Genomic DNA, 27,630 nt, shown 5'->3' on the forward strand with positions numbered 1-27,630 from the left:
CCCTATCTCTTTGTAATAAGGTTTAATATGGCATAACACTCACTGATGTCTTTATAAAATTGTAGGAGCTGCAGCTGGCTTGTAGACTTGACGTGTTGCATGAAGGCGTATAGATGGCGCGGCTCGCCCACCAGCAGTTCCAGGTCTACGTGAAGAAGCCGCGCTCGCTCTTCGTGCGTGGAACCGGATTGTCGGGCTAATGTCGACAGGAACTCCACCTGGGGAATAGAATAAAATAAAAGAGAATAGATATACAATCATTCATCACATTTAGAAATCGAATTTCGAAATATATGCTCTTGCATTATAGTGACGGGAACACAGACACAGAAGTAGTGCATAATTATTTTCCATCGTACTTTCACGGTAACGTACGAAAGTATCTTGCTATTTCAGTCAGTCTCGGTACAAAAAATACTGAGGTTGACTGAAGTAGTATGACAAATAAGAACGTTTCCGAGAAAATACAATGGAAAACAATTATGGACTACATCTGTACACAATTCCGTATTTCGATCTTCGCGGTAGATCTTTGGCTTATCCCGGCAATTGATTCGTGGTTTGTTATCGAGTTGCGCTATCTGTATCTCTGTCCTCAATATGTCTAACGAAAGAGACACTGCTACGCAATGAAGTGAGTTGCGTTCGGGCTGCAATTGGGTACAGTCAGCGTCGCATATCGTGCTCAGCTTTGTTACCATAGAAATAAGGATGAGACCGGATAGGTACATTTGGTCACTTTGGCTGTCACTATCTATTTGATGCTGGTTCTACATGTAGGCTCAAGCTGAGTGGGCAATCTTATAGTTTCGCTATATCGGTCCGGCTCTCGCGCTATACTACCTCATACGACCTTATATCATAGCAATAAGGTTTATATTCGTTTGACTCACCCTATAGTCGGGCGTAGTTTTCAACTGCGCCATGGTCTCATCCCCCGTGGCCAGTATTATAAGAGCGTTAATTATGTAAGGGTCCGCCAGGAGGTCCGTTAGGGACAATAACACCCAGCCGGCGAATATTTCACGGACCAGGACGTGAAATACTCTGAAATCAAATATTCAATTAATCTCTCGCTTTTCTATCGGGTCAGCAAAATATCACTTAGTGGTGGTATATCACTCAGTGTTGGGGCGCGATCGGCTAGGTGACTGGTCCGAGCATTCATTATGCATTGACGCACAGTTTATAGAGCGAACTAAAGAACGTGTCTTGCATAAGAGAGAGACAACATTATTTGTTATAAGAAGTTGTTGGCAGGGGCTCATTCTCCATTCATTAATTCTCCGCTCGCACTTCCGCGCCCGCTTCAATCTCCGCTCCCGCCTCCGCGCCTGCTCCGAGCAGTGTGTGTAGCAATTAAGCTAATAGACAACGAAATATTCTGTGTTTGATCTTCGTATTTGAATTTTGATTGTAGAGACGGTCTCGGATTCCAATATTTTTCCATTCATCAAAGCTTGTCTTAAATTAATTATAAAATTCATAAAGAAATGTGACGTCCCACGGTCAAAGGTACCTTATGGCGGGTATGGAGTTATGCATACCCCAGTAATCTACAATAAATAAGCTATCGATAACACAATAGATCAACCTTCTAGGTTGCGTAGTTACAGAGATATGATTTTTTGAAAATAATGTTGTGAAATGAGCAACTTTACGATCGAGAAGTTTTAAGTTTAGCCGCCTAAAAAACTATGTTCCTGAAGTAAGTTACATAGTTGACTACAAGTAATAATGCCTTATATATCTGAGATTAAAAAATATTGCGACTTGTTCTGTAATGCAAATAGAAACTTTTGATATCGACTGATTTATGTGTATACTAACCAATCTCTTGAAAATAAAGTTTTATTTCATTTTCACGATTGATTGCAATGAGCTCTCAAGATTTAAATTTTATCTATTAGAAGACGACACTGACAGACAGTTTAAGCAAAAAACAATACCGATTTAGAGGTGAAAATGTATTTTCTGACTTTTTCATATAAAATCACAAAATTGAATATTTTTACTTTTAATGTGACACACAATCAATTTTTCTGAGCACATATGAAAGAAATTCTGTCATTCAAATGAAATAAATCCTAAAACCCCAACTAAATACTATATTTAACCCCTTATGCCACTTTAAACTTACATAACAATAACAGTATTTGCTCCATACATTTACGAAAAGGTACCTTATGGAAATAAATCTAATAATACATCACTACAAAATATCAATCATATTATAGTTTATCTTTTATGAATAGAAAATATTAATTTACATTAAACTGCCCCCAATTTAATTAGTTCTTCGTCATAATAATCTTAAAAAAGACCAATAATTTGTATGTAATGAAAAGGTACCTTGTGGTCAAGTTACATGATGAGGCATGATGATGATGGAACAGTTAGGATAAACTAATAATATTTTGGGGTTAAGATGGTATAAATCGTCTATTTCTTATCAATAATATATTTCGGTTGCTATTGAAGATAAGCGGCATTGAGGTTCAATGACCTCAGATATTCCATAAGGTAATGCGTCGGGTATTGGCATTTTTCAGCAAACCAATGGCTGATTTACTGCATGCGACCAAACCAAATGAAGATTATTCTAGTTAAGAAAGACTTGACGAGAGTAACTTTGGTATAATAGCAGTCTACTTGGATTTGTGATGTCGGTCTATGTACGGTTATAATATTTGCGAGGCGCCCCAACCAAAACTGAAATTATCAAATTAGTTTTGCAGAATGCTAATACAGTTCTCTACCAAACTTCTTTTCCCGTATTGACTAGTTTTTTTGGGAATTTTCAATCTTTTTTCCATAAGGTACCTTTTCTACTAAACTCTGAGACGACATTACTAGGCTTATAACTAACTTATAACAAAAATAAAAACAGGTAAACAAACGTTACGCATTAAGGTTTCAGATCACACAATAAAAAAAAATTGAGCATTTTTTCACCTCTTTACAAAACATTTAATATCTCCGAAACTAGAAACCCTCATAAGGTACCTTTTCCCGTGGAACGTCACAAATTTGTACAAAATACTCACGCACTATGTAACTCGTCATCATTAAGCAAATATGGCATAATAGCGTCCGTGACGCTCCTTAAATATTTAAGTTCTGCGGCGCGGCTGCAGGCGGCGCCGTGCACCGCCCGCCCCGCGCCCGCGCCCGCGTCCGCGTCCGCGTCCGCTCCCGCCTCAGCGTACAGCGTGTAGTGACGCAGCGCGCATGGGATTAGACGCTCCGTTAGGAAACGGGAGTAGTTCACCTGAAATCGTTCATTTAGTAAAGACCGATTGTTATGTAGAAATAAGATATTCATACTATAGTTGCCACCTCAGCTCATCAGTAAACAGTTGGTAAACATTCACCCTGCCTGCCAGGAAGCGCTGTTGGCCTAGCGGTAAGAGAATGCGACTTTCAATCCGGAGGTCGTGGGTTCAAACCTTCGAGCAACACCGGCTTCCGACACATCGGAAGGGAGGGGCCCAAGCGATATCTCACCGTACAAATCTTTCTGCCATTTTTCGCGGGGGGAAAGGTGCACACAGTCGCACTTCTCACACACTTACATACAAAATCCAATCTGTAATGACGACACAAATACATAGAAAATGACACACGTCAAAGACAAATCTTGCAAACCTCGATCTCTTTTTGTGTACGGACGAGTGACAAGTGTCACAACACGCACACTAACACATTTTCGTTGAAGTATGTTATTGTATTCTGAGAGATGAGAAGTCGGATTTGTCGCTCGACCGATCCGCAATTTGTACTGAGCGAGCAAAATCGATAAATCCAACAATTACATGAGACTAAAATATAATAATTGTGTTTGAATGTAATTAAACGTATGATATGTAAAAAAAATATTACATGTGAAATGTAACACTTTCTTTTTGTAAATTTGATGTCCCCGACCTCTTTTTACAACAAAAAACCGAGCAAACAGGCATTTTTGTGCAGCAGTGTTCACGCGCGCGTCTAGACTCGGTCTAGTGAAAAATCCAAGTGCAACTAGTTTTATTACCCGCGCTAGATTAGATTGACGCGCTAATCTTGTACCTCGGCAGAGGGGAAATAGTGCGAATGCCGCCTCCCTTCCGTGTTGCTCGAAGGTTCAAACCCCGGCTCGTGCCAACTTATGTACGAAATATTATTTGATATTTACCAGTTACATTTCGGTGAAGGAAGACATCGTGAGGAAACCGGACTAATCCCAATAAAGCCTATTTTTTCCCCTCTGTCAATTCTTGGGATTAGTTGTCAAGCGGACTCCCATGAGCCGTGGTAATATGCCGGGATAACGCGAGGAAGCGGACGAAGAAACAGTCACCCCTCTGACACTCGCCGTTGCCATGCTATTTAAAACTGTCTATTTCTGACGTAAGGTCCAGTTTACCTTCAGCGCCCTCCGCAGAAGTCTAGCAGACGCTCGTCTGAGTTGCAACCTCAACTCGTCAGTAAAAAGCCATCTCTCTGACAATCTCTTGTACCACGCGCCGATAAACTGTTCCAGTATCGCGTTGTAAAACTGAAAACAACCAAAATATGAGTCTGGTCAATATGAATCAAAACTAAATCAACAAGTGTATCTTAAAATACTGTAGACAAGGACGACATGACTATTTTTTTTGTTAATGGTTAATGTGGGTCTTCCCATAGTTGCAAAACTTTTGGTTGGGAAGACCATCTTAACCTGCTAAGGCCCAGGCATACAAAATAATAGTCTAAAATTTGCCACTGAAATTTGAACCTATAGTGCAGGGAATTGGGTTGATTTTGTTTTGTTTGTATACAGAACGAAGCAAAACATTATTTTAACAACCTTTTCTAAACCAAATACTTTTTAGAAGCCAATATTCATGTGTTTATTGTTATTTAAAAAATGAATAAATTATAAAATAGCCCTTGACAATAACCTATCGTAATGACTAATGACGCTAACACCAGCAGATTACGAAATTGTTCAAAGTACACTTTGGCTGTTTGAAATAAATGAAACATTGTTTTCCAGCTAATACTAAGTTATAAAACCGGCCAAGTGCGAGTCAGATTCGCGCACGAAGGGTTCCGTATCTTATGCAAAAAACCACAAAAAAATCATGTTTGTTGTATGGCAGCCCCACTTAAATATTTATTTATTCTGTTTTTAGTATTTGTTGTCATAGCGGCAACAGAAATACATCATCTGTGAAAATTTCAACTGTCTAGCTATCACGGTTCGTGAGATACAGCATGATACTGAACTAAGCAAAGCTTATGTATTATTATAACCTATGTTTCGTTAATGCTAATTTAAGTTGTTATCTCTATCTGTCATCATCTATCTATAGCAAATGGCAATTTACACTATATCTTTATCTTAATGAGAATTATCAACAAAGATGATAGGAATATTTGTAAAGTAAATTTTCCATGCTTAATACAGAATACAGATATATGTATGTTTAATTTGAGAGTACAATACAATACATTGTACAGGTATTCAATATATCTAGATATCTATATATTCAGGGCCAATACTTGATAAACTTAAATAATGAATATAGATTGTAGTTGAATTATTTAAAAATTAATAAGATAAAATAAAAGGGCTCACCTGTTCAATGGCTTCGTCCAACTGTTTGTGTATTTGGAGCCCCACCCAGGGCTCCGAGGATGCGGCAGAGTCATGTCGGGGACAGCTGTCAGAGCCACATGTAGCACAACCCTGCTTGAACATTACTGAATCAATTATAATATAGATGAAGACAATTTTATTTATTATATCTATAGATTTTACGGAAGCTCTTCAACTTCAACTTCAACATTTATTCAGCAAATAGGCCACAAGGGCACTTTTACATGTCAACATTGAATTTACATACAAGCAAAAATAACAATACAATATTAATCAATACATCAACAATTAAAGTAATGAAATAAAGGCATTTGTATTTTGTATTTGTATTTTGTATTTGTAACAATTTTATCAAATACAACTAACTGCAACTACCAATTCAAACTAACGTATTACAATTACTTAGAGATGTATATGGTCTCTTAATGTCGAATTACATAAACAAAAACTATAATAATAATATTAAAAAAAAAACAGATACAAAAACACAAGTAAAATCTATAATATTTAGAGGTGTAAATGTCTCTAGGTGTCAGAACTTTAAGATTATATAGTTTATCAAATTGTCCTTAGAGATGTAAGAGTCAAAATCCTGTATAATTAACACATTCATTAGGAGAAAAGAAACATACGAGAGCAGAATGAGGCGTCTCACTGTAATTAAACTCAAAAAGAAAGTTACTAAGTATAATAGCTCATGTTAGCTTAAACAGACCAGTCTCCACAAACAGCACCCGTTCACGAGTATGACGCGTATCTCAGCTCTGGATAGTTAGATAAAATAGTGCTCTAAAGTGCACAGACAAAATATCTATAAGTAGGCGAATAATTTAAGGTATGTAAGGCAGTTTGATATTACATCTTCTTCCTCTCGTTATCCCGGCATTTTGCCACGGCTCATGGGAGCCTGGGGTCCGCTTGACAACTAATCCCATGATTTGACGTAGGCACTAGTTTTTATGAAAGCAACTGCCATCTGATCTTCCAACCCAGAGGGGAAACTAGGCCTTATTGTGATTAGTCCCCAGATTGTAATTCAATTTAATGCTTATATTCCTATGTGTCATGTTTGGTGTATGTATACAGTAAGTGACATTATAATAAATAAATAAAAATAAAATTAGTCCGGTTTCCTCACGATGTTTTCCTTCACCGAAAAGCAACTAGTGAATATCAAATGATATTCATACATAAGTACCGAAAAACTCATTGGTATGAGCTGGGGTTTGAACACGCAACCTCCGGATTGAAAGTCGCACGCTCTTACGGCTAGGCACCAGCGCTTTTTATATTACATGTTTTCGTTAATTTGTTAAGTTAATTATAATACTTAAAAACTTACTAGAAAGCAAAACAATACACAACTTAATTTTCAAAATGTTTACATATAATTTTGCTGCATTAGTCTTTATAAAGCTTTTACTGCATGTAATCTGAACTACTTTCATAACAAGTCCGTTTTTTATAACAACCTACCTCAATGAATCTTAAGTGAAATCAAGTTGACACTTAGAAATCAACAAGTATGTAAACAAATTTCATACATAACAAATCATGATTCTTTACACAATCCTGCACGATTATGAAGGATAATGAGTACGTAATAAAGAGGCGTCGACGCAAACGACCTTTTAATTACAGCGTAAACAATATAAATGGTGTCCGTTTAACTCACCGTTTCGCCGCTTTTCTCGGCCTCATTCTCAACATTGCTCACCACTGAATGGCACTTTATTTTATTCACTAAACTGTCTAGAACGTTAGAATTCAGCCCGTAATAACAAGCCACACATCCCAGCACATAGGTGACTGCTATCGTCGCGAAGTGAAATCTGCAAATTTTGCAACGCCGTTAACAATTTCCGAAGCAGTGATAGAACTCACCGGTTAGTATTTATAATATTGTACCTGTAAACATATGACACGGCTAGCGAAGCAACAATGATTCCCACATAAATAACATAATTTTGATTTTCAAATTTTTCCGTAAACTTCGTTTGACATCTTTCAGTCATGGCTAAGCGAACAATGGTGACATATTGATGACGTTTGTTTTTTTTTATGTGGCAAGTGAAGTGAGCTTAACATTTAGACCGTTTGTAATGTACATGCAGTAACGAAACGCATTAAACTGAATGAAGATAGTTACAAGCTGTCATTTTTATTGTATGCTACCAAATCAAAGAAGCACCATATTCAAACTTTAAGCATACGGAAATGGCTCTTTCAAATTTTATAGCATAACCTTACGCCAGCTAACTTCACAGTAATACTGACACTAGAAATTTGCGTCCGAATTGAGCGTTGAAGCTACTGCTAAAATGTTTTCTCACTTGCACTAAGCTTTGATGACCATAAGAGGAATGAAAAGGAGCATATTGTTTTGGTATTGGTACAACACGGACTATGGACCGAGCTAGCTTGCCAAGGCGAAGCGAGCAAATGTCAATTTATTTACAGTAGAAAGTAAAAGGCGATGGGTGTGTGCTTTGTGTTTAGTATGTTTAGTTAAGGCAAAAAAAAAAATATTTCGTAGTGTAAATAATATCCATACCTATTATGGAACATTAGTTAATGTGTAGAAGTATTCATTAATATACTGTAAATATTTATACAACATATTGTTTCCGTAAACGAAGGTTGTTATGTATGTATATGCAAAACTAATTACACTATGATAAAACATTAAGTGCTATTAAGTGATCCGCTAGAGCCGTAATGAAAACATTAAATCTCTGAACGCCTGACGAAAATATCAACAATGGCTATTCTGGGAAACCCCATAGCGCGTAAACATGACCAGAGTCTGTGAGCGCGTTCGAGATTCAAACATTCGCGATGGCTTCGCCATGCCAGAAGGGCGGGATGCGGCTGAGCGAGGCTCTCGACAACATGCAGCTAGCTTACAACCCCATCACTAAGCAGCTGCATTTCGTGAGCCCTAAAGTGGAGAAACCTTCGGAAGACACTTCAGACGACCTTGATAAGTTGTCTAAGAAGAGTAGTTTCAGTGATGAAGGGAACTTCTCGATATCAACATGTGAGAAAAGTGACACCAGTGATTCTCCAAAGAGTACTTTGAACTGGGGAGGGAGTGTGAGTGGTCATAAGAGAGGCAAAGATGGAGGTTCCTTTTCGAGCACAGTGTCGAGTCTTTCTGAGTGTTCTTTGGGATCTAGTGCTTCTAAGGAGGATATTGGTGAAGTGACATCGGAGCAGGAGCAGGCGAAGCTGAAGAAGAAAGGATTGTCTGGATTTTTCAGCCGGTAAGTTGTAACTTATGCTTGCTTTGTTTATTTAGATGTGTTCGGTTCTAGCTAGCAACCCAGTACACATACGTAACGATTCAATCCTGATTTTGTTATAGCTATTTGCTGAAATTGGTCAGTGTCTTGGCTATCAATTTTTTTTTAATAAATAACATTAACAGACATAACTCATTAGGGAGAGACAATTTGTAGAGGTCATTTTACTTTGATGTATTTTCTTTAGAATCAAATATAATATTGTAGATTTTTTGGAATACAGTGTAATATTTGGAAATTGAAATTCAAAAATATATAAATAAAGCATATAATTTTATTGTTATTAAACATACAAAACTGGTAACATGGTGTCTATTATGCAGCCTTATTGTAATAATGTAGGTACATAAATATTAAATCTCTTCTGATATTAATTTTCAAGACAGATATTGTTATCTGTGTGATAAAATATAAGACTTGCTACTTATTGAGTGTTTAAGATAATAATGATTACCATATTCATGTAAATATCTCAGCATTTGAATATTATTAATGAATTTGTATTTGGTTTAAATTACTTAAAAAAAAACTTGTAGATAATGTAAAATAGTTAAAATAATTTTTTTGTTGTTATATTTAGGTACTATACCAGTTTTTTTAGCATTTTTGAAACGACTACACAATATTGATATATATTTTTATTGAAAAACACTTTAAACAATACATATACGAGGATAAAAATGTATCTTTTGGAATTCATAATTGCTTAAGCTAATAGGAATGGGACAAAAAACAACAATTTTAAATGAATAACTTTATTACCTTTTAAGTACTTTTATTTAAACATACATTATAAAAAATAACAACCTTGTGAATTGTAAAGTGGAATGTATAGTTATTATACAAAAAACCCTTATACATAAATACCAGTCTTCCAAATTTATAAAAACTTAATTAATGACTTTTATGCCCTACAAAAAATCTTTATCTATTTTGACTAGGTCACAAGACATTTCAAACAGTTTTTTCTGATGATCCACATTTTTAGAGAACTTGTTACTAATGCCTTCAATGCAATTGCTGATGTATAAACCCCCTTTCTTCTCCAAGTCTTTGTTGAAACACGCATGTAGAATAGACACCGCTCCTTTTTCCGGGCTTTTGAAGAATAATTTCATCGCCCATGGAAATACTGTTCTAAACAAGGTGCCGTTGAACAAATCTGTGTCCACTATCCCAGGGTGGACCGAGTAGCATCTTACTCTATCGCCATTTTCTTCTAAAATCTTGTTAACATATCTCGCTGACATCAACTGCAACAAGAGTTAAACACATTATTAAAAACCAAACTAACAAACCAGCTTAATGTTAATATGCAATAAGACCAATAAGATATGTAAATTACCTGTGCCAGTTTTGACTGTGAGTAGGCAGCTGATGTGTCATAATACTGTTCCGAATTTATGTCCTCAAAGTATATCTTCCCAGGATAATGGGCGCAGGATGACACATTTACAACTCTTGAGCATTCCCCAACATTCCCGCCCTTTTTCAGGGCTGGCAACAATAGATGTGTCAAATAAAAGTGTCCAAGATGATTCACAGCTAACTGTGTCTCCAAGCCGTCTTCCGTCAGTTTATAATCTCCAAACATTATCCCAGCGTTATTTACCAAAATATGGATATCAGGGAACTTCCTCAAAACTGCATCAGCAAAATCTTTCACTGATTTCAGAGATAGTAAATCCAATTGGAATGCGTGCAAATTTTCTCCATTTTCGAATTGTTCCGCCAGTTTTTTCGCTAATTCAGGTTTTCTAATTCCCATAATCACGATCATGTTAGCTTTCAATAATCCACGGACGACCTCAGTGCCTATACCGCGCGCTCCGCCTGTTATCACGGCGATTCTCTTGTTTGCGTCTGGCAACACTATTTTGTTCCTTGTCATATTCACCCAGTCGTCGATAAGGCCGCCGAAGCCCGCGCCCTGCATGTCCAAATTGTAGCGGAGCTCCCATAAAATGTGCTTTATCGGTTTGTGTCGGTTCATGTACCAATAAATGCAGGCACTTGTAGCGATGACCGCGGATATGATCGCGAGCGACATTTTGAGGTTATTTCGTCCGTTCGTCGCGACGCGGGGTTCACACTGGCGTTGCTTGCTTTCACCGACGCTTTCTCCCTGGCGTGTTTGTATTCTTATTGTACCGTTACACGTTTTGAGTTGGATTTTACTTGCATTAGTTGCAATTTATTCGCATGGTTTCGTAGAGATGTGTTTATCGCTCTACTGGCAAGACTGAACTGATTACTGAAATGACGTAATGGATGCAGAAAATAAATGACGCTTATAAATTTTAAATGTCGACATTTACAATTTGAATAAAATATCGCATAACAATAAACCTGTCTCTTTATGCATTTATCCTTTTTAAAAAGATCAGAGGGTCGAGGTAATTTAATTACCTTAGATTAAATTTTATTTTATACGTCAATAGTATAAGAAATGTTTCAGGAAAAAACAACTAGGTAATTTAACTATAGTAGAGTCGTGACACACGCGTTGTACTCTGTACTCGTACTATCTGACCGCCATACGATAAGTCCGGCCTCTAATAGGACGAATACACTATATGTACTTACCTAACTACTATACATAATAGGTATTGTGTGTTCAGTCCAAACTCTAATATTTACTTTAATGTGTTCGCACTTAGTCTGTTTCTGGTTCCTGGAAAATTGCGCATACCCATTTAAAATCTAATAAATTAAAAAGATTTTACTTTAATTAGTGTTAGTCTAACTAGCTAATCGATTTGTTACAATAATGAGCCGTTACGATACCGGGATTTTTACCATGACGGGTTAGTTAGTGAATTTCAAATTCTAATTTAAATACTTTGCCATAACATAATAAAACATCAGCATGTTTTCGTAACAAAATATTTAATGTAGTAAACTTCCAAAGGAATTTTTCCTATGCTGGATATTTGAATATTGGACAATTACTAAAACCTACTTATGACGCCGAATACGTTTTGGCCAAGCTATGCATTGCTTAGTCCAGCGGTCGGCAACCTTTTAGTAGCCAAGGACCACATAATAGTTAACGAAGTTGACGCGGGCCGCACTTTGGTAATATTTGTGACTTTAGCAGACATTGTCGTTTGTCAATAATACATACAAAATAACCAGGAAGGCTCGCGGGCCGCAACCGAGAGGTTCGCGGGCCGCATACGGCCCGAGGGCCGCTGGTTGCCGACCGCTGGCTTAGTCGATAGCAGGTCGAGTATAAAGGCCGTAACACACTATCGCACCGCACTGCGACCTTGGTGCGTCGCACCCATAAGTGAGAGCGAGAAACAGATATCTCTTTCTCGCTCTTACTTATGGGTGCGACGCACCGAGGTCGCGGTGCGGTGCGATAGTGTGTTACCACTTTAAAGTCAACCTTCCGTAATGACTTGGGGAACAGTAATATTCCCGATAATTTACTCATTGAGAATATTTCCGGGAAGGGTAAATGTCCTCAAATCACTAATTTAGTACTCTAATGATGGAATTCGCGGATCAAACCTGATCGCTATGGTTTGTTGTAGTTACTGGTTTAGGGGTAACTGTTATACCTGGCTAGGAGTCGATGCCCTTTCCAAAACTAGTATATAAGTAGTACAGTCAGCAGCAGAAGTTGCTAAGCGGGCGAGATGTTCAAAATTATCTTGACACGCTTTTATTCTCTTAACAATAAAGCCGCGTCAAGATCATTTTCAACACCTGGCCCGCTTAGCAACTTCTGGTGCTGACTGTACCTACTCCTTATGGTTGAGCTAATATGAGGTATTTTTTTGCATCTTTACTTCAGTTTTAATATTTCTCTTAACAGCTATAAAACGGAAATGCAATTGAGTGTGATGCACTGCATCTAGCTTCGCCTGGCTGCACAATTGCACTTTGGTGACGTCACGTTGATACAATCTTCGAACGGTCGAACTTTCAGACCAACATGATATCATCAACGGAAAGTCACCTATGACGGCTATGACCGTAAGGTTAAATAAAATCCAATACTCAATTTGCAACTACAAAGAAAGGTACCTTACAAGCTGTGAAGAGTTTATTATTATCAAAAAGAATAGATAGTATAGAGGGGTCCTGTCATTGTAAATTTTGTAGTCACTGTAAATTTACTGCCATCTATCGACACACGACTAAAACTCAAAATGGAAACGTATAAAGTTATCAAAAAAATTATGTATATGGATAAATGATTTTATTATTTTTATATTATTTTGATCCATGTTCATTCACTGATATCTATGTGTTAAAATTGTTAAATATGAAACAGTGTCGTCACGCCATCTAGCCGAGGATAGGCTAAAGGTGTGTGCGCCATCTATTCGAGAATGACTTTTACTTGAATCCCGAGGCACGTTTTTTCCTTAGACTTTATTCGTCTTATACGAAGTTACATATGTCTTTGTTATTATTATAAACCTATACGGTGTCACACTGCTGGACAAAGGCCTCCCCCTGATTTTGAACAATCTCCGGCCAGTCGTTGAGATATGCGTCCAGGTCATCCCGCCATCTCCGTCTGGGCCTACCAGATCGTCGCCCGTCTTGCGGCACCCATACCGTGGCTATTTTGACCCACCTCTTTGAGAAGAGTAAGAAGTAAATAACTCTTGAAGCGCTTCGCAAAATGGGACATCTAATTCTGATCATCGTACGCTTTTTCCCGGGCGTAAAAACGATTTACTTGCAGAAGATACCATTAAGTGATATCTAAGCGTATAAACTAAATTCAAATATACCTCCTAGTAGGTACTTATACTACTTATACATCCTAAATTCAATGATGAAAAAATACATTAAGTAAAGATAAAAATAATCGAAAACAGGATGAAGACTATGATAGTATTTATATGCAATGCATTGACACACGTATTATTTAATCTGATTATTATAAGAGCTTAATGGATTTTCTGATGATATTTGTAGTGATAAGACGTCATTCAGCTAATTTAAATAACAATAATTGCCATAGCAATGATACGTGATAAAAACTAAATAAAAAGTAGTCTGATTTTTGACATTAATTGAGACTCGAATGAAGCTCAAAGGCTTAAGCCGTCAATGCTAAATTAGCCTTGAGGTCTAGACAGACCCTTTATAAATCGAGCCTTAACTAACAACACTAAAGAAAAAATTGATGACAAGTTGGCAGATGAGCCTCATTGGCCTTATCTCCACCTGTACAAAATTATAAAATATAATTAGGCAGACGAGTTTAATATAATCATTCAGGTCAGGTAATGTTGTATTAAGATAACAGCAATAATTTTCTGTCTTTAGCTAGGTAGCTGTCATACAGGTTGACACACATATATAGTAGGTTGACACAAAAAAGTTTTTATTTGCTTTTACATAAACCATAATTCAATGTCGCCCAAAATAAGTAACCTTCGTTTATCTTTAAGTGCCCTTTTATATCACTTGATTGTTCTAAAAGTTCTGTTTTTATACTCCGTGCAGATCGGTCCGACAAATAATGTAGCGAAATATATTTTTTTTACGACTGAATAAATTTCATGATCTTCAAAGACAATCAAATCACCGACAGTCGGGTACAGTCGTCATCAAATATATTGGAGCGGCTGAGGCGCTCACAAATATCTGAACACGCTTCTATTGTCAGGGCGTTAGAGTGCATGTTCAGATATTGTGAACACCTTGGCCGCTCCGATATATCTGATGGTGACTGTACATTGAATGCCTTACCGCATATTATGTTTGTAGAAAATCTTACCAGAAACAAAATATAATCGAGCGCGCTGAGCATAATTCCACGTAACTTTTATGTATTTAAGTACAATGGCCTATCCCGCCGCTTGACCGAGGGAACCTGTTTCGGCCGGCCGGTCCCTTTCACCAACCCTGACCTTGTATCGTGAAGTGATCGTGAACCTCTATACATTGCTGCATCCTACCTAGATTCACGCCAGTTTGTCCCTAAGTTCTAAGAAAAAGTCTTGCGTCACTGCGGTGTCTATAAATATAAATACGAGCACACATTCGAGCCTCTTTTGAGCCTCGTGATTGACCCCCGTTATTTTTTTTCAATACAATTACACTCTTCAATTACCTATACATCCGCCATAACATATTAGGTAGTGTGCGTAGCTTCCCTAATGGCTCCTCTACACGATGGGCCAGCGCCGGCCACTCCAAGGGACGCATTTATGCGTTAGAAGAAGAAGAAGAAGAAAGACATTTATTCCATAAAACACACATACACAGGACAATAAGATGAAAGAAATAAGATAATTAGAACAGCAAAACAAAGAAATTATGTACACATTAAAAAAAAAACAGAGAAAAGAATACACACTTGGGTCCAGCAATGTGTGCCGTAGGGAAAAGGCCCTGTCTCAGCATATTGTTGCAATTTGCAAACGAGGCAAATTCCAACGCTGTTATTCTGCCAAGGCCTTAGGGAGTGACATTAAATATTAGTAAAATATAAATATATATATATATATATATAAAAAAAACATAATAATAAAGGACGGTAAGTGAAAAATAAATTAATAGTTATTTTGAGTTTAAAAGCAGCAAAAAAGAAAAATATGGCGTAAAGAAAAAACGAAAGCGTCATAAAAAAAAAAGAATTAAAATTTTTATGATTTATTTACCGATATTTTGATAAGAAATAAAAAAAAATAAAAATAAAAAAATAAAAATAAAAATATAAAAATAGAGTTAGAGGGAGCAAGTGATATTGCTATTTCATTCTACCGCATGGCTGCGTCTCTTGGAGTGGCCGGCGCTGGCCCATCGTGTAGAGGAGCCATAAGATATTCTTGGACATCGTACGCAAATTTCAAGAGTCACAAGAAAGTAGCCGCCGCCATGTACTCGAAGTCACGCTTTAATTTTAAAACTACAAACTTAAACTGTATATGCTGAATGTTCATGTCAAGTTTCATGTAACATTGATTGTATCGTGTCCGCAGCGGGTTTTTTGGCGGTGGGTTTTTGTGACTTTTTAAAGATGATGGATTCAGTATGAAGTGCAATATAATGTTAACAGTCGTTTCCAGCGGCTAATTAGCATTTTATCAAACAAAGAAATGTCCTTTAGTATTGTTTATGGACGTACATGACTTACATTCTTGTATCAAAGCAGGTGTCGATAAAACACCTGATGTCTTTGTGTACGTTATAGCTCACGTCCTACGGTCTCGCCAAGCCACCTGACGTTTCTAAAGCATCTGCTTGAGTTTTTCTGCAAAATCCACAATTTTGCGCGCGCATCCTTGGATTAGTAGGTACCTTAGAATTACATGGCGCGCGAAACATGTGATTTTAGTTAAAACATTGAGATTACATCCAATTCAGCCGACCGATAAAATACCGCCGTCTAAATGAACCTTAATAGAAAACCCACTGAACTTCCAAAAAACTAATGGAATGGCATCACTCATCTCGCTCAATTTCGACTTGTAGGAGTTTCGAGGAACCGGCCCTAATTTTGGGCGAGTAACTATTTTTTTTCTTTAGAAGAATTATATCCACCTATACCCAGTAACAATATTATACAGCTACGGCAGCGCCTCTTCCAGCTTGCGTTGTCCATTGTGGTATGTTAAAAGTTCTTCGCGCTAAAAATGACAAAATGTCAAAAATTTCAGAGAGGTAGGATGATTTAATTGTTCAAGAAATTACATTTCGAGGGTCAAAGGAATCATTTCCGCGTCTCGCCCGCGTCTGACACACGGCGATGTCGCATAAGTAGCATTCATAAAATATGCATTAGCGGCTTGCGGTTCATCCATTCACGCCTTTATGCAACGATTGCGTAACCACATCTTATAACCCTTTAACCTACATAATCTTAGTGCCTTATGAATACTGCGGTTGCAAAGCAAATCAGTATTAAAAGCCGAATTTTGCGTATACATACATACATACATACAAACATAATAGAATAGAATAGAATAGTTTGTTATTCGTAAACACACAGATAATAGACATACATAGAAAAAAACATAGTGAAAAATAAAGTGTCACGAAATGGCCCCATCTCAGCATGTTGCTGGCGACTTCCAGCGCTGATCTTCTGATCACGCCTATCTCCCGGAGGGGTAGGCAGAGACCACGGATTTCCACTTGCTACGATCCTGACGTACAGTCGCCATCAGATAAATCGGAGCGGCCAAGGTGCTCAAAAATATCTGAACACGCCTCTATTGTCAGGGCGTTAGAGTGCGTGTTCAGATATTGTGAACACCTTGGCCGCTCCGATATATCTGATGGCGACTGTACCTCTTTCGCTTCCTTCACTTTCATAAAATCATAACATTCCTCATACACGCTCGCCGGTTTAGGGTGCTCTTGACCTGGCCCTGGCCTTTCTTCAGGTTTTCCCCGATCTGATCAGAGAAAGTCCGCCGAGGTCTACCCCTTCCAATGCGTTTTGCGTATATGCGTTTTTTAAGATTTCAGCACTTGAAAATAAGTTAAAGTGTGGTAATAAAACGTCATTCTCCAGATTTGCGCCTGAGTCTAAACATACTAGAGTAAGGGCCAGTTGCACCAACCACAGTTAATAGACTGATCAGCGTTACGCAGCAGAGTTCTAAGAAACTTCCCATACATTAAAATTTTACGAATGCTTTAACGGTGACAGACGGTTTGGTGCAACCGAGCATAAGAGTATTAGCCATCCACAGATACGAGAATGATTCACCTACTTGAGCTCATTCGTCTAAAATTACCACTCTAAAACCTTTGCTATAATTAATGACGTTGCATATGACTAAACCAGTCCATGACTTATGTTACTTACTTTGTAGGTACCATCACAGAATAAATAATAGTACTACCGTACAGAAAGGAAACTACCTACAAAACCGAAGTTTGACAGCGGTTCAGGGTCGAATCATGCTGTCCCTTTCTAATATATGGCACTATCCCTTTCGGCTATTTAGGGTTGTCAAAATTCAAGCCATTATCTGTGGCCGTGCACGCAAAGGGACGTCAAGTTGTGTCAACCCTAATAATTGCTCGGAGCAATGCTGAGCCGAACGGAGCCGAGTTTGCCCGAAGGGAGGAGTTTCGCACCCCTGGTACCATCATCAACACTGTCCATTGACGTTTTGTAAACCTTATTGCCCTAGACATAACGTCTACCGATGGTCAATTACGAGTGTTGCTGTTATTGTGTCGGAATTCAGCCATTTATGTGTTTTGCAGCTGCCGGCAATACGGGTTACGTCACTAGAATGGTATTGTACTCGGGTTTAGCTGAAATGCGGTATTAATTGCAGTACGACTATTGTTTTCGTGAACAATGCGTAGTTTTGAGGTTTTGTCGATATCGATAAGCATAGAAGTCAGTGGCAGATCAATGAATTGTGCCTAGCTAGAGTAATGAACGAATAAGACCTCGGAACATATAGTTCGCACAGTAGAAAAACTATTAGAACCGAGAAAGCGAACCGAATTCTCAGGCCTCGTACGTGTCTTCGAAATGTGAAACTTGTTGAGGGCGCTACGGGTACAGTAGAACCTGCAAAATATACCTTTCTTCCAAAATTATTCTATGAATTTATAAATGATATTTCTACAAATAATCCCGAGCCCTTTTAGACCAGACTTGGGCCTAGTGGCAGACAAGAGTATTAATACAAAATATCTAGACTTGACAGGCCTATATGCTGTGTTGTGGCAATAGCATCGGCTCAAGTGTATACAATGTTCTGAATGAAAAACTACTTAGCATAATCATGCAAGCAAGGGACTAGCATGCATGGGCACTGAAAAAGTTATTTTTTAAGTTTTGTTCGCGTACCAACTTACGCTGCTACACGAGTAACATACTTATAGTTGAATTATCGAGAAGATGGAATTGCATTTGTAGTGGTTGTATGCTGATAGTACAAGAAAATAGAAAATTCAAATATAGAATGCCTGTAAACAAACAATACTACTACATATGCAATTCCACGCTCTCGATGATTCAACTATACCTACTCGTAATGAAAACAATCCGTTCACCAATGATAAAAGACCGGAAACCCCAAAGCTCTCAACATTTTTTGTAACTAAGGTTTTACTTAGCAGGCTACACACAATAAGCTAATTAGATGAATCCATTACGTCTTGATAATGCTAATTACTCACCAAGGAAATGATGACTAACCTAAGACTCATTAATCTTGAACCAGCAAAACGTTTGGTCACATATTGCATAGGTACACTGACTCACAACCAAGCAACACAATGTGCTATACTGGTTACTCCAGTTTGTACCGCGGCAGTAATCATATTTATGTTTTACAACTGCGTGGACAATGTATGATAACTTATGAGTATTAAGTACGACCCTTACTCGATTACATATTGTGCTGTGACCAAAGGCTGTGACTCACGAATTATGGCAAAACAGTAAAAAAGGCAAACTGTGTCCTGGTTACTTTTTTCAAAAATAATACCTAGAGGTTAGTAAATAATTTTGTCGCCATCTATACGTATACTACACATGACATGATTTTTAGGGTTCCGTACCCAAAGGGTAAAACGGGACCCTATTACTAAGACTCCGCTGTCCGTCCGTCTGTCACCAGGCTGTATCTCGTGATCTGTGATAGATAGACAGCTGAAATTTTCAGAGATGATGTATTTCTGTTGCCGCTATAACAACAAAACTAAAAACAGAATAAAATAAAGATTTAAGCGGGGCTCCCATACAACAATAGTTATTTGTACAACAAGAGATCAAAGTTTGATATTTCTTCGAGTGCTTATTTTGAGTCCCGTGCAAGCGAAAGATTCTATAATAGATTCACGAGCGTAGCGAGTGAATCTAATTTAGAATCTTGAGCGTAGTAAGGGATTCAAAAGCGCACGAGATGTAAATAACTTTGATCTCGTGTAGTACACAAAATTTTTCACCCTAAGCAGTGAGAACATACCTAGAGGGACAGAGATAATAGAACCCAAGTATATCGAACTTGTATTAGACCCCGCATGTTGAAATGACATTTGACTATAAAGTTCACTTGAATGTCATTTTGTCTCACTCAGTGAGCAAAATCGCATTTTGCTCACTGTGTGAAACACGCTCAGTGAGCAAAATGCAATTTTGCTCACTGAGTGAGACAAAATGACTCAGTGAGCAAAATCGCATTTTGCTCACTGTTTTTAAGAAGCAAAGTACCCTTGTTCGAGCTGCTGAGGTGAAAACGTGATTTATTGACCGAAGTTAAGCAACGTCGGGCGGGGTCAGTACTTGGATGGGTGACCGTTTTTTATAGATAATGGTACGGAACCCTTCGTGTGTGTGCGAGTCCGACTCGCACTTGGCCGGTTTTTCAAAAGCTTAGTTTTGCGTCAAATATTCTAACAAATAATTTTATCTTTGTATGAATGGTTTTTAACGGATGTCTTCGTTAATGGGCCAGATACAAACCGTAAACTGATAATATTTTGGAAAAATTCCACTATTATCTTTACGCAACCTCTTATCTCTTATTGCATGATAGCGATTACGAAATGGACAATAGTCGCGTGAGAAAATAGAAATGTATCAGTTCATCAGCACAACAATGACTCGGGTCGTGAAATTAACGAATTACAAAGTGAAAGTAAAAACAGAATACACTTGCGGTGATTACATTGTGTTTGTGTCTGTCTGTCCAGAGAACCGGAGATGTGCTGCATAACTACACCAGCACCACCTTGGTGTGGTGTGGTTCGGCCTTAACCCTTAAATGCATGATTTTTTCTTTTTGCTCGAAATTAATATATGTATCACATAATTGTTTGCAGATTCTAGGAAAAATAGTAAAAATAAATATAACTTCGATTTTCACTGCGATATCAGTGTTAGAAGTTGAATTGGCTAAATCATATTTATGTAAATATGTAATTTTCAGTAATAGATATATGAATTTTTTTACTACCATTAGAAAGGTACAATATTTGTGATATACCTATGATAAAGTTTTTAAATATAAAATAATTACAAACCCCGAAAATACCGTTAAAAATCACATACTAAAAATTTTCAATTTCAGGATTTTTCCAAGTTTTCCGACTTTTCGTCTTAAAACGAATGTAATTTATATAAATCTAAAATATTGCGTAAATTTAACCCTTAAATCATCACCCTACTACTTGACGTTTTGTATAAAGGGGCTATTCATAAATTACGTCATTTCAAATTAGGGGGGGGGGGGTCTGGACATCGGATGACGGTAGCATGAAGTAGGAGGAAATGGGGTCATTTGAAGCATGATACATCGCCAAAAATCGATGACGTAATTTATGGACAGCCCCAAAGGTGCGTTTAAGAACGTAAGCCTTTTTTTTTAATCTGTGAGCTGTCTAATGCTTTGTAGACATTTGGCAACACTATGCATTTAAGGGTTAAGCGCTTTTTGTGCTTCATAGTTGTTTGGGTATATAGTATAGAAACAGCGCCGTCCTTAAACATTGCGACTTAGCGGCTATTCATAAATTACGTCATTTCAAATTAGGGGGGGGGGGGGGGGGTCTGGACATCGGATGACGGTAGCATGAAGTAGGAGGAAATGGGGTAATTTGAAGCATGATTTTTGGATGATTATAGGGGGGGGTCAAAAATCGTCAAAAATCGATGACATAATTTATGGACAGCCCCTTACAAGTTTCCGAGCTACATATCTTTGAGAGACCCTTGTCTTTTGTGATGTTTGATAGGTTTGAAAGTGGTAAGTAATTACTAATTACCTAACCAGTGAGCTGTTTTGTAAAGGCATATAGACTAATGCAAGCGAAAATATCTTTCTAGTTAATGTAATTGTTAGCAAAAGACTTAAATATGTAAATAACTGCTTGGATATTTTTATAATCGCTTATCTGACACATACGTATACACCAACCGGTATATGCGCTCTTTTACTATGCAGTTTTTACACTGGTTAGTTTTTAAATGTTCAAGTCATATGAGTTCGCTTAGCAAACATGCCTGGGCAAGTGGGCAGTTAAATAATTCGCCACACGGAAGTTACGAAACTCATTCATAACTTTTTACTTCTTATGTGTGGAACGTAATGTGATATAGCTTTGCTGTGCGGAATTAAAATCGCTGTCTACACATTTAATGGCCCTGCACAAATGGCTATTATGTGTATTTTAGTGGAATGCTTTCTTGCTTATGTAAACAAATGTCGTTGCTAATTGTAGGTAGTACATATGCTCGCACACACATGTTTACACAGAGACGAAAAGATGAAATGTGTGATGTGAAATTGTTTTCTGTGTGTTATGTTACAAATAGAAAACACTGACATGGTTGAGATTGGTTGGTTTATTTACATACTTACTCTTATCTATTAAACTAGAGGCAGTGGTAATGATTTTATTGTTTTTGTTCCATCTAGTCTAGAAATAGGTACCTATACATATGTCAGTCACACATACACCACATAGATATGACGTCATCAAATCAGGTGACTATTGTCACATGTTGGTGAAATAGAGGCCTGGTCGCTTCAAGCCGATAAGCCAATATTTGATTTCATAATGTTTGTTTATTTTCTAATGCCAATAAAATAAGGTCAATACAGTACTGTAACAGCTCCAAAGCATGTTTCGTGTCCCATTATGCCATTACGGACTATTCAATTGTTAAGGTCGTTCGAATGTTGAATGAATGAACGGAATGTCTATTTATAATCAAATGGAGGCAATTTAGCCGTTTGCGGTTACAAGTGGACACGCGGACGGACAAAACAATAGAGTCTAAGACATAAATAAATGGTATTGCCTTGAAATGAAAGAAACGTACATAATGATTAGGTTTTAGAGATGTCCCAGACATGCCTACATACATTTTATTATTTACTCAAGTATGATGAGGGCTACATACAACTGATACAACTGCGATTAATGGAGGGGAAGTTCCTTTGGTCAACGTATTTATTAGGTAATTAAAATACGATAACTCGTCCAGCTTGAGATGCCTCCGCGTCATCTGTCAGCACATGTTTTAGTCCATACTGCAAATCATCTTTTTTCAATTGACGCTTTCAATCTGCCGGCAAGCACCATAGTCTCAGATCAAAATCCCTTGACGAATTTTGTCAATTTTGACAAAATCGTTAATTTAGTCTCAACTACAACAACGTGAAAGCTAATGGAAATGAACGCACTAACAAGAATGAATTAACTGCGCACAGCGTCTGTGCATCTCGCGCAATGCTCACGAGCACAGATTGGAATGTAAACGAGTATCGGTGTGTTGACCCGCGCAGCCAACACAAAGGCATCCCGTCCGCATTATTCTCAATGCGAGTAAATTTTAATCCGAACGTGCCCCGAGTCCCGATACGCATTTTACAATTTAATCAGGGTAAAAAACTGTCTACACCAATCAGCGGCTTGCATTGTGTTTTTATTTGGGTTTGGGAAACTTTCATCTTCAAAGGATAATGAGAAGTATTGTGATATTTTAAACAGAAATTTCACGTTCGTTAGTGTTGGCAGCAAATGTTAATACCTACTACCAGGTACGTATTAGGTTTAGGTTATCTCTATTATTGAATTCGAAGATCAGAAGTCAATGTCTTGACGACCGGTCTGGTCTAGTGGATAGTGACCCTGTCTGCTAAGCCGATGGTCCTGGGTTCGAATCCCAGTAAGGGCATTTATTTGTGTGATGAACACTAATATTTGTTCCTGAGTCATGGTTGTTTTCTATGTATATAAGTATGTATTTATCTATACAAGTATGTATATCGTCGCCTAGTACCCATAGTACAAGCTTTGCTTAGTTTGGGGCTAGGTTTGATCTGTGTAAGATGTCCCCAATATTTATTATTATTTATTATTATTATTTAATGTCATTCTGCTGGTAAGACCTATCTCTAACGCTCTTTCATGATTTGAGTGCTTTAGGAAATACCTGCACGCATTTCGATTATTGAAGTTTGCGGCCCTTGATCACAAATGGCAAATTACATCAAACATCACAGTATTTCTAATTTTGCACAGCAGTTGAATTTGAGCGGAATAAAATTATACTTTTACCTCTACCGCCAACCATTTAATGTTTTACTTCTTTAGGAAGTAGGTTAACTCCTAAAGGATCAAAGACACGTGATACAGTTTGAATTTACTTTAATTTACAAACAATGTCGCATAATGTATACAAGAGCCCGTGCTACTGTAGAATCATAACAAAGAATGAGAGCATAGCAGCATGTCAACTGAAACAGATGGGTTGATATTTTCTACTGCGACGAATCCCATTGGATTTAGCCTAGTTGATCACACTGATAGGATATTAATATATTGACTTTTACCTAAAATTCATTTTAACATATATACAAACGATTTCTACCCACTTTACCATGCATAACAAAAATTATAGTATGTATATAATATTGTTTACATATAAATTAAATAGTGCACGCTAGCCTAAAAAGTGTTGTTTTATAAGTGTATCTCATGTAAGTGAATTTTGTAAATTCTTAATGAGATAATAAATGTCTTAAACCATAAATATCGTCGTACTCTAGAGTATTGCAGCCAAAAACTAATGCTAACTCACTAAACAAAAACATCATCTTTTTCAATGCGTTAAACTCGACTATAGTTCATAACGTTAATTGTCTTAATTACTTGAATCTATCGGTTACCAGTCGTTAGGTTGCCGTAATTATACTTAATTTAAAAGGACAGATTTGTGTCATTAGTGTCATTACCGTAAGGTGTAGAACCGTAGATATAATAATAAAATTATATATTCTAAAGAACGTTTCGATCTGGGTTAGCAGGGTGACCTGTAATATCAGGGGCAGAATTATTTAGCGGCCACTCGCGTCACACACACATCATCTATAAGAAACTTGTCACAGGAAAGTTAATAATACACACGTCATTGCTTTTTGTCGGGCGGTGGGAACATGCAATTAAATTATAATAACGGAAATAAACCATTTACACCACTTATACGTAGGTAATAGATTTTTCCAACTTATAACTGTGTTATATGCTGTTTCGTTTAAATCTTTCACTTATATAGCTGGATACACACTGAGGTAGTCATTTGTTATAATTTGCTACATCTATACGAAAAATAAATGTTAATTATACCTACGTAAAAGCTATGAAACCTTTCTCAGGTAGAATAAAATAATGCTTAGATTTTCAATAACTTATTGGTACAGGTAATTTTGCGACTGGGTGTAACGTACAAACTTAATTACTTAATATAAAAGTTAGAAGCTGCCAAAACTTTGTTTTTACCCCTTACTCTTCTAATAATTAAAACGAATCAAACGAAGGGCATAGCTAACCATAGCTAACAACCATTATATGTGACGTCCCACGGTCAAAGGTACCTTATGGCGGGTATGGAGTTATGCATACCCCAGTAATCTACAATAAATAAGCTATCGATAACACAAAAGATCAACCTTCTAGGTTGCGTAGTTACAGAGATATGATTTTTTGAAAATAATGTTGTGAAATGAGCAACTTTACGATAGAGAAGTTTTAAGTTTAGCCGCCTAAAAAACTATGTTCCTGAAGTAAGTTACATAGTTGACTACAAATAATAATGCCTTATATATCTGAGATTAAAAAAATATTGCGACTTGTTCTGTAATGCAAATAGAAACTTTTGATATCGACTGATTTATGTGTATACTAACCAATCTCTTGAAAATAAAGTTTTATTTCATTTTCACGATTGATTGCAATGAGCTCTCAAGATTTAAATTTTATCTATTAGAAAACGACACTGACAGACAGTTTAAGCAAAAAACAATACCGATTTAGAGGTGAAAATGTATTTTCTGACTTTTTCATATAAAATCACAAAATTGAATATTTTTACTTTTAATGTGACACACAATCAATTTTTCTGAGCACATATGAAAGAAATTCTGTCATTCAAATGAAATAAATCCTAAAACCCCAACTAAATACTATATTTAACCCCTTATGCCACTTTAAACTTACATAACAATAACAGTATTTGCTCCATACATTTACGAAAAGGTACCTTATGGAAATAAATCTAATAATACATCACTACAAAATATCAATCATATTATAGTTTATCTTTTATGAATAGAAAATATTAATTTACATTAAACTGCCCCCAATTTAATTAGTTCTTCGTCATAATAATCTTAAAAAAGACCAATAATTTGTATGTAATGAAAAGGTACCTTGTGGTCAAGTTACATGATGAGGCATGATGATGATGGAACAGTTAGGATAAACTAATAATATTTTGGGGTTAAGATGGTATAAATCGTCTATTTCTTATCAATAATATATTTCGGTTGCTATTGAAGATAAGCGGCATTGAGGTTCAATGACCTCAGATATTCCTTAAGGTAATGCGTCGGGTATTGGCATTTTTCAGCAAACCAATGGCTGATTTACTGCATGCGACCAAACCAAATGAAGATTATTCTAGTTAAGAAAGACTTGACGAGAGTAACTTTGGTATAATAGCAGTCTACTTGGATTTGTGATGTCGGTCTATGTACGGTTATAATATTTGCGAGGCGCCCCAACCAGAACTGAAATTATCAAATTAGTTTTGCAGAATGCTAATACAGTTCTCTACCAAACTTCTTTTCCCGTATTGACTAGTTTTTTTGGGAATTTTCAATCTTTTTTCCATAAGGTACCTTTTCTACTAAACTCTGAGACGACATTACTAGGCTTATAACTAACTTATAACAAAAATAAAAACAGGTAAACAAACGTTAGGCATTAAGGTTTCAGATCACACAATAAAAAAAAATTGAGCATTTTTTCACCTCTTTACAAAACATTTAATATCTCCGAAACTAGAAACCCTCATAAGGTACCTTTTCCCGTGGAACGTCACATATATATATATCAAACTCTGCAAAATATTTTCCATAATGTCAATAGCCAAGAAGGAAAATGGGGACTACGTTTGTATGGAGAAGCTGTCCACTTTCCTCTTAAGCTACAACTGCTACAAGGCGATCAAGCTTTATTATAAAGAAAGGTCTGTGTCTGCGTTAGGCCACTCGATGAAAGCAGATGAATGTAACCTAAACATGGTTGCACATAAACGCAGTTAGAAGCTGAAGCCATAAAAATAATAGCGCTGGAGAGTAGTTATACTCTCCAGTAAAGTTTTATTAGATGACGCGATGTTGTCGATGTCGTTGAACTAACTGGTTTATAGAGCGTGCGAACGTGAACAGAACGAAACGTAGTTAAATATTGATGTTAAGGTTTTGCAGCTATTTATAATACATGTGTATGTTCATTCCATAGCGACGGACTAATTCGAAGTGTGCAAGACGTAATACTTAATTAATAATAATTATTACATAAAAAAACCCTACCTAGGTTATAATGCAAAAAATAATAATACTCGAAATCGGCCCATCCGTTGAAGAGCTACGATGCCACTGATGCCAGTGCCACAGACAGACAGACATTGGCGTCAAACATATGCCTAACACCCCGCTTTTTGCGTCGGGGATTAAAAAGGAGATTCAAATTGTCACAACAGTTTTTGTAAATTAATATTAAATCTCAAATAATTTCAGCCTTTTGCATTGGTTTATTGGCGATTTCACAACACGAAACACGAAAATCATTTCACTTTCTTAATAAACATTTTATTACAATCGATACAAGTGGGATTTAATTCGTGCTTATTAAGATTATCTACTTTTCAGGCTTCTCAGTTAGGAGGTG

At 37.0% G+C, this 27,630-nt stretch overlaps 3 protein-coding genes across 3 annotated transcripts in view; 1 reads left to right on the top strand and 2 right to left on the bottom strand.

The window, feature by feature from the left end:
- Nucleotides 1–2: 2 nt before the first annotated feature.
- LOC134795890 (sorting nexin-14-like) lies at nt 3–7,694 on the bottom strand. The gene is made up of 7 exons (XM_063767821.1): nt 7,538–7,694; nt 7,305–7,461; nt 5,609–5,719; nt 4,409–4,540; nt 3,048–3,271; nt 894–1,047; nt 3–218 (listed from the first exon to the last, which is right to left on the bottom strand). Exons 1-7 carry the CDS (start codon nt 7,642–7,644, stop codon nt 3–5), a joined length of 1,101 nt encoding a protein of 366 aa, XP_063623891.1. The 5' UTR covers nt 7,645–7,694.
- A 302-nt stretch (nt 7,695–7,996) lies between these two features.
- LOC134795329 (TBC1 domain family member 12-like) overlaps nt 7,997–27,630 on the top strand; it is a 64,008-nt gene continuing 44,374 nt past the window's right edge. The window contains exon 1 of the mRNA XM_063767151.1: nt 7,997–8,895. Within this exon, the coding sequence (XP_063623221.1) occupies nt 8,468–8,895 (428 nt within the window). The 5' untranslated portion in view covers nt 7,997–8,467. The remainder of the gene's footprint in view (nt 8,896–27,630) is intronic.
- On the bottom strand, nt 9,674–11,192 carry LOC134795314 (retinol dehydrogenase 11-like). Its single transcript, XM_063767132.1, has 2 exons — nt 10,280–11,192; nt 9,674–10,187 (listed from the first exon to the last, which is right to left on the bottom strand). Exons 1-2 carry the CDS (start codon nt 10,982–10,984, stop codon nt 9,846–9,848), a joined length of 1,047 nt encoding a protein of 348 aa, XP_063623202.1. The 5' UTR covers nt 10,985–11,192; the 3' UTR covers nt 9,674–9,845.

This window comes from Cydia splendana, chromosome 12, assembly GCF_910591565.1.
Source record: "Cydia splendana chromosome 12, ilCydSple1.2, whole genome shotgun sequence".
Taxonomy (NCBI): domain Eukaryota; kingdom Metazoa; phylum Arthropoda; class Insecta; order Lepidoptera; family Tortricidae; genus Cydia; species Cydia splendana.

What these genes read in the sequence shown, in the direction of transcription:
- LOC134795314 (XM_063767132.1), bottom strand. Translation starts at nt 10,984, where the DNA reads ATGTCGCTCGCGATCATATCCGCGGTCATCGCTACAAGTGCCTGCATT. An exon ending in CACAGTCAAAACTGGCACAG is followed by an intron (nt 10,188 to 10,279) that starts GTAATTTACATA and finishes CTCTTGTTGCAG; the next exon opens with TTGATGTCAGCGAGATATGT.
- LOC134795890 (XM_063767821.1), bottom strand. Translation starts at nt 7,644, where the DNA reads ATGACTGAAAGATGTCAAACGAAGTTTACGGAAAAATTTGAAAATCAA. An exon ending in TGGACGAAGCCATTGAACAG is followed by an intron (nt 4,541 to 5,608) that starts GTGAGCCCTTTT and finishes GGTTGTTTTCAG; the next exon opens with TTTTACAACGCGATACTGGA. An exon ending in GATGACGAGTTACATAGTGC is followed by an intron (nt 1,048 to 3,047) that starts GTGAGTATTTTG and finishes ATTTGATTTCAG; the next exon opens with AGTATTTCACGTCCTGGTCC.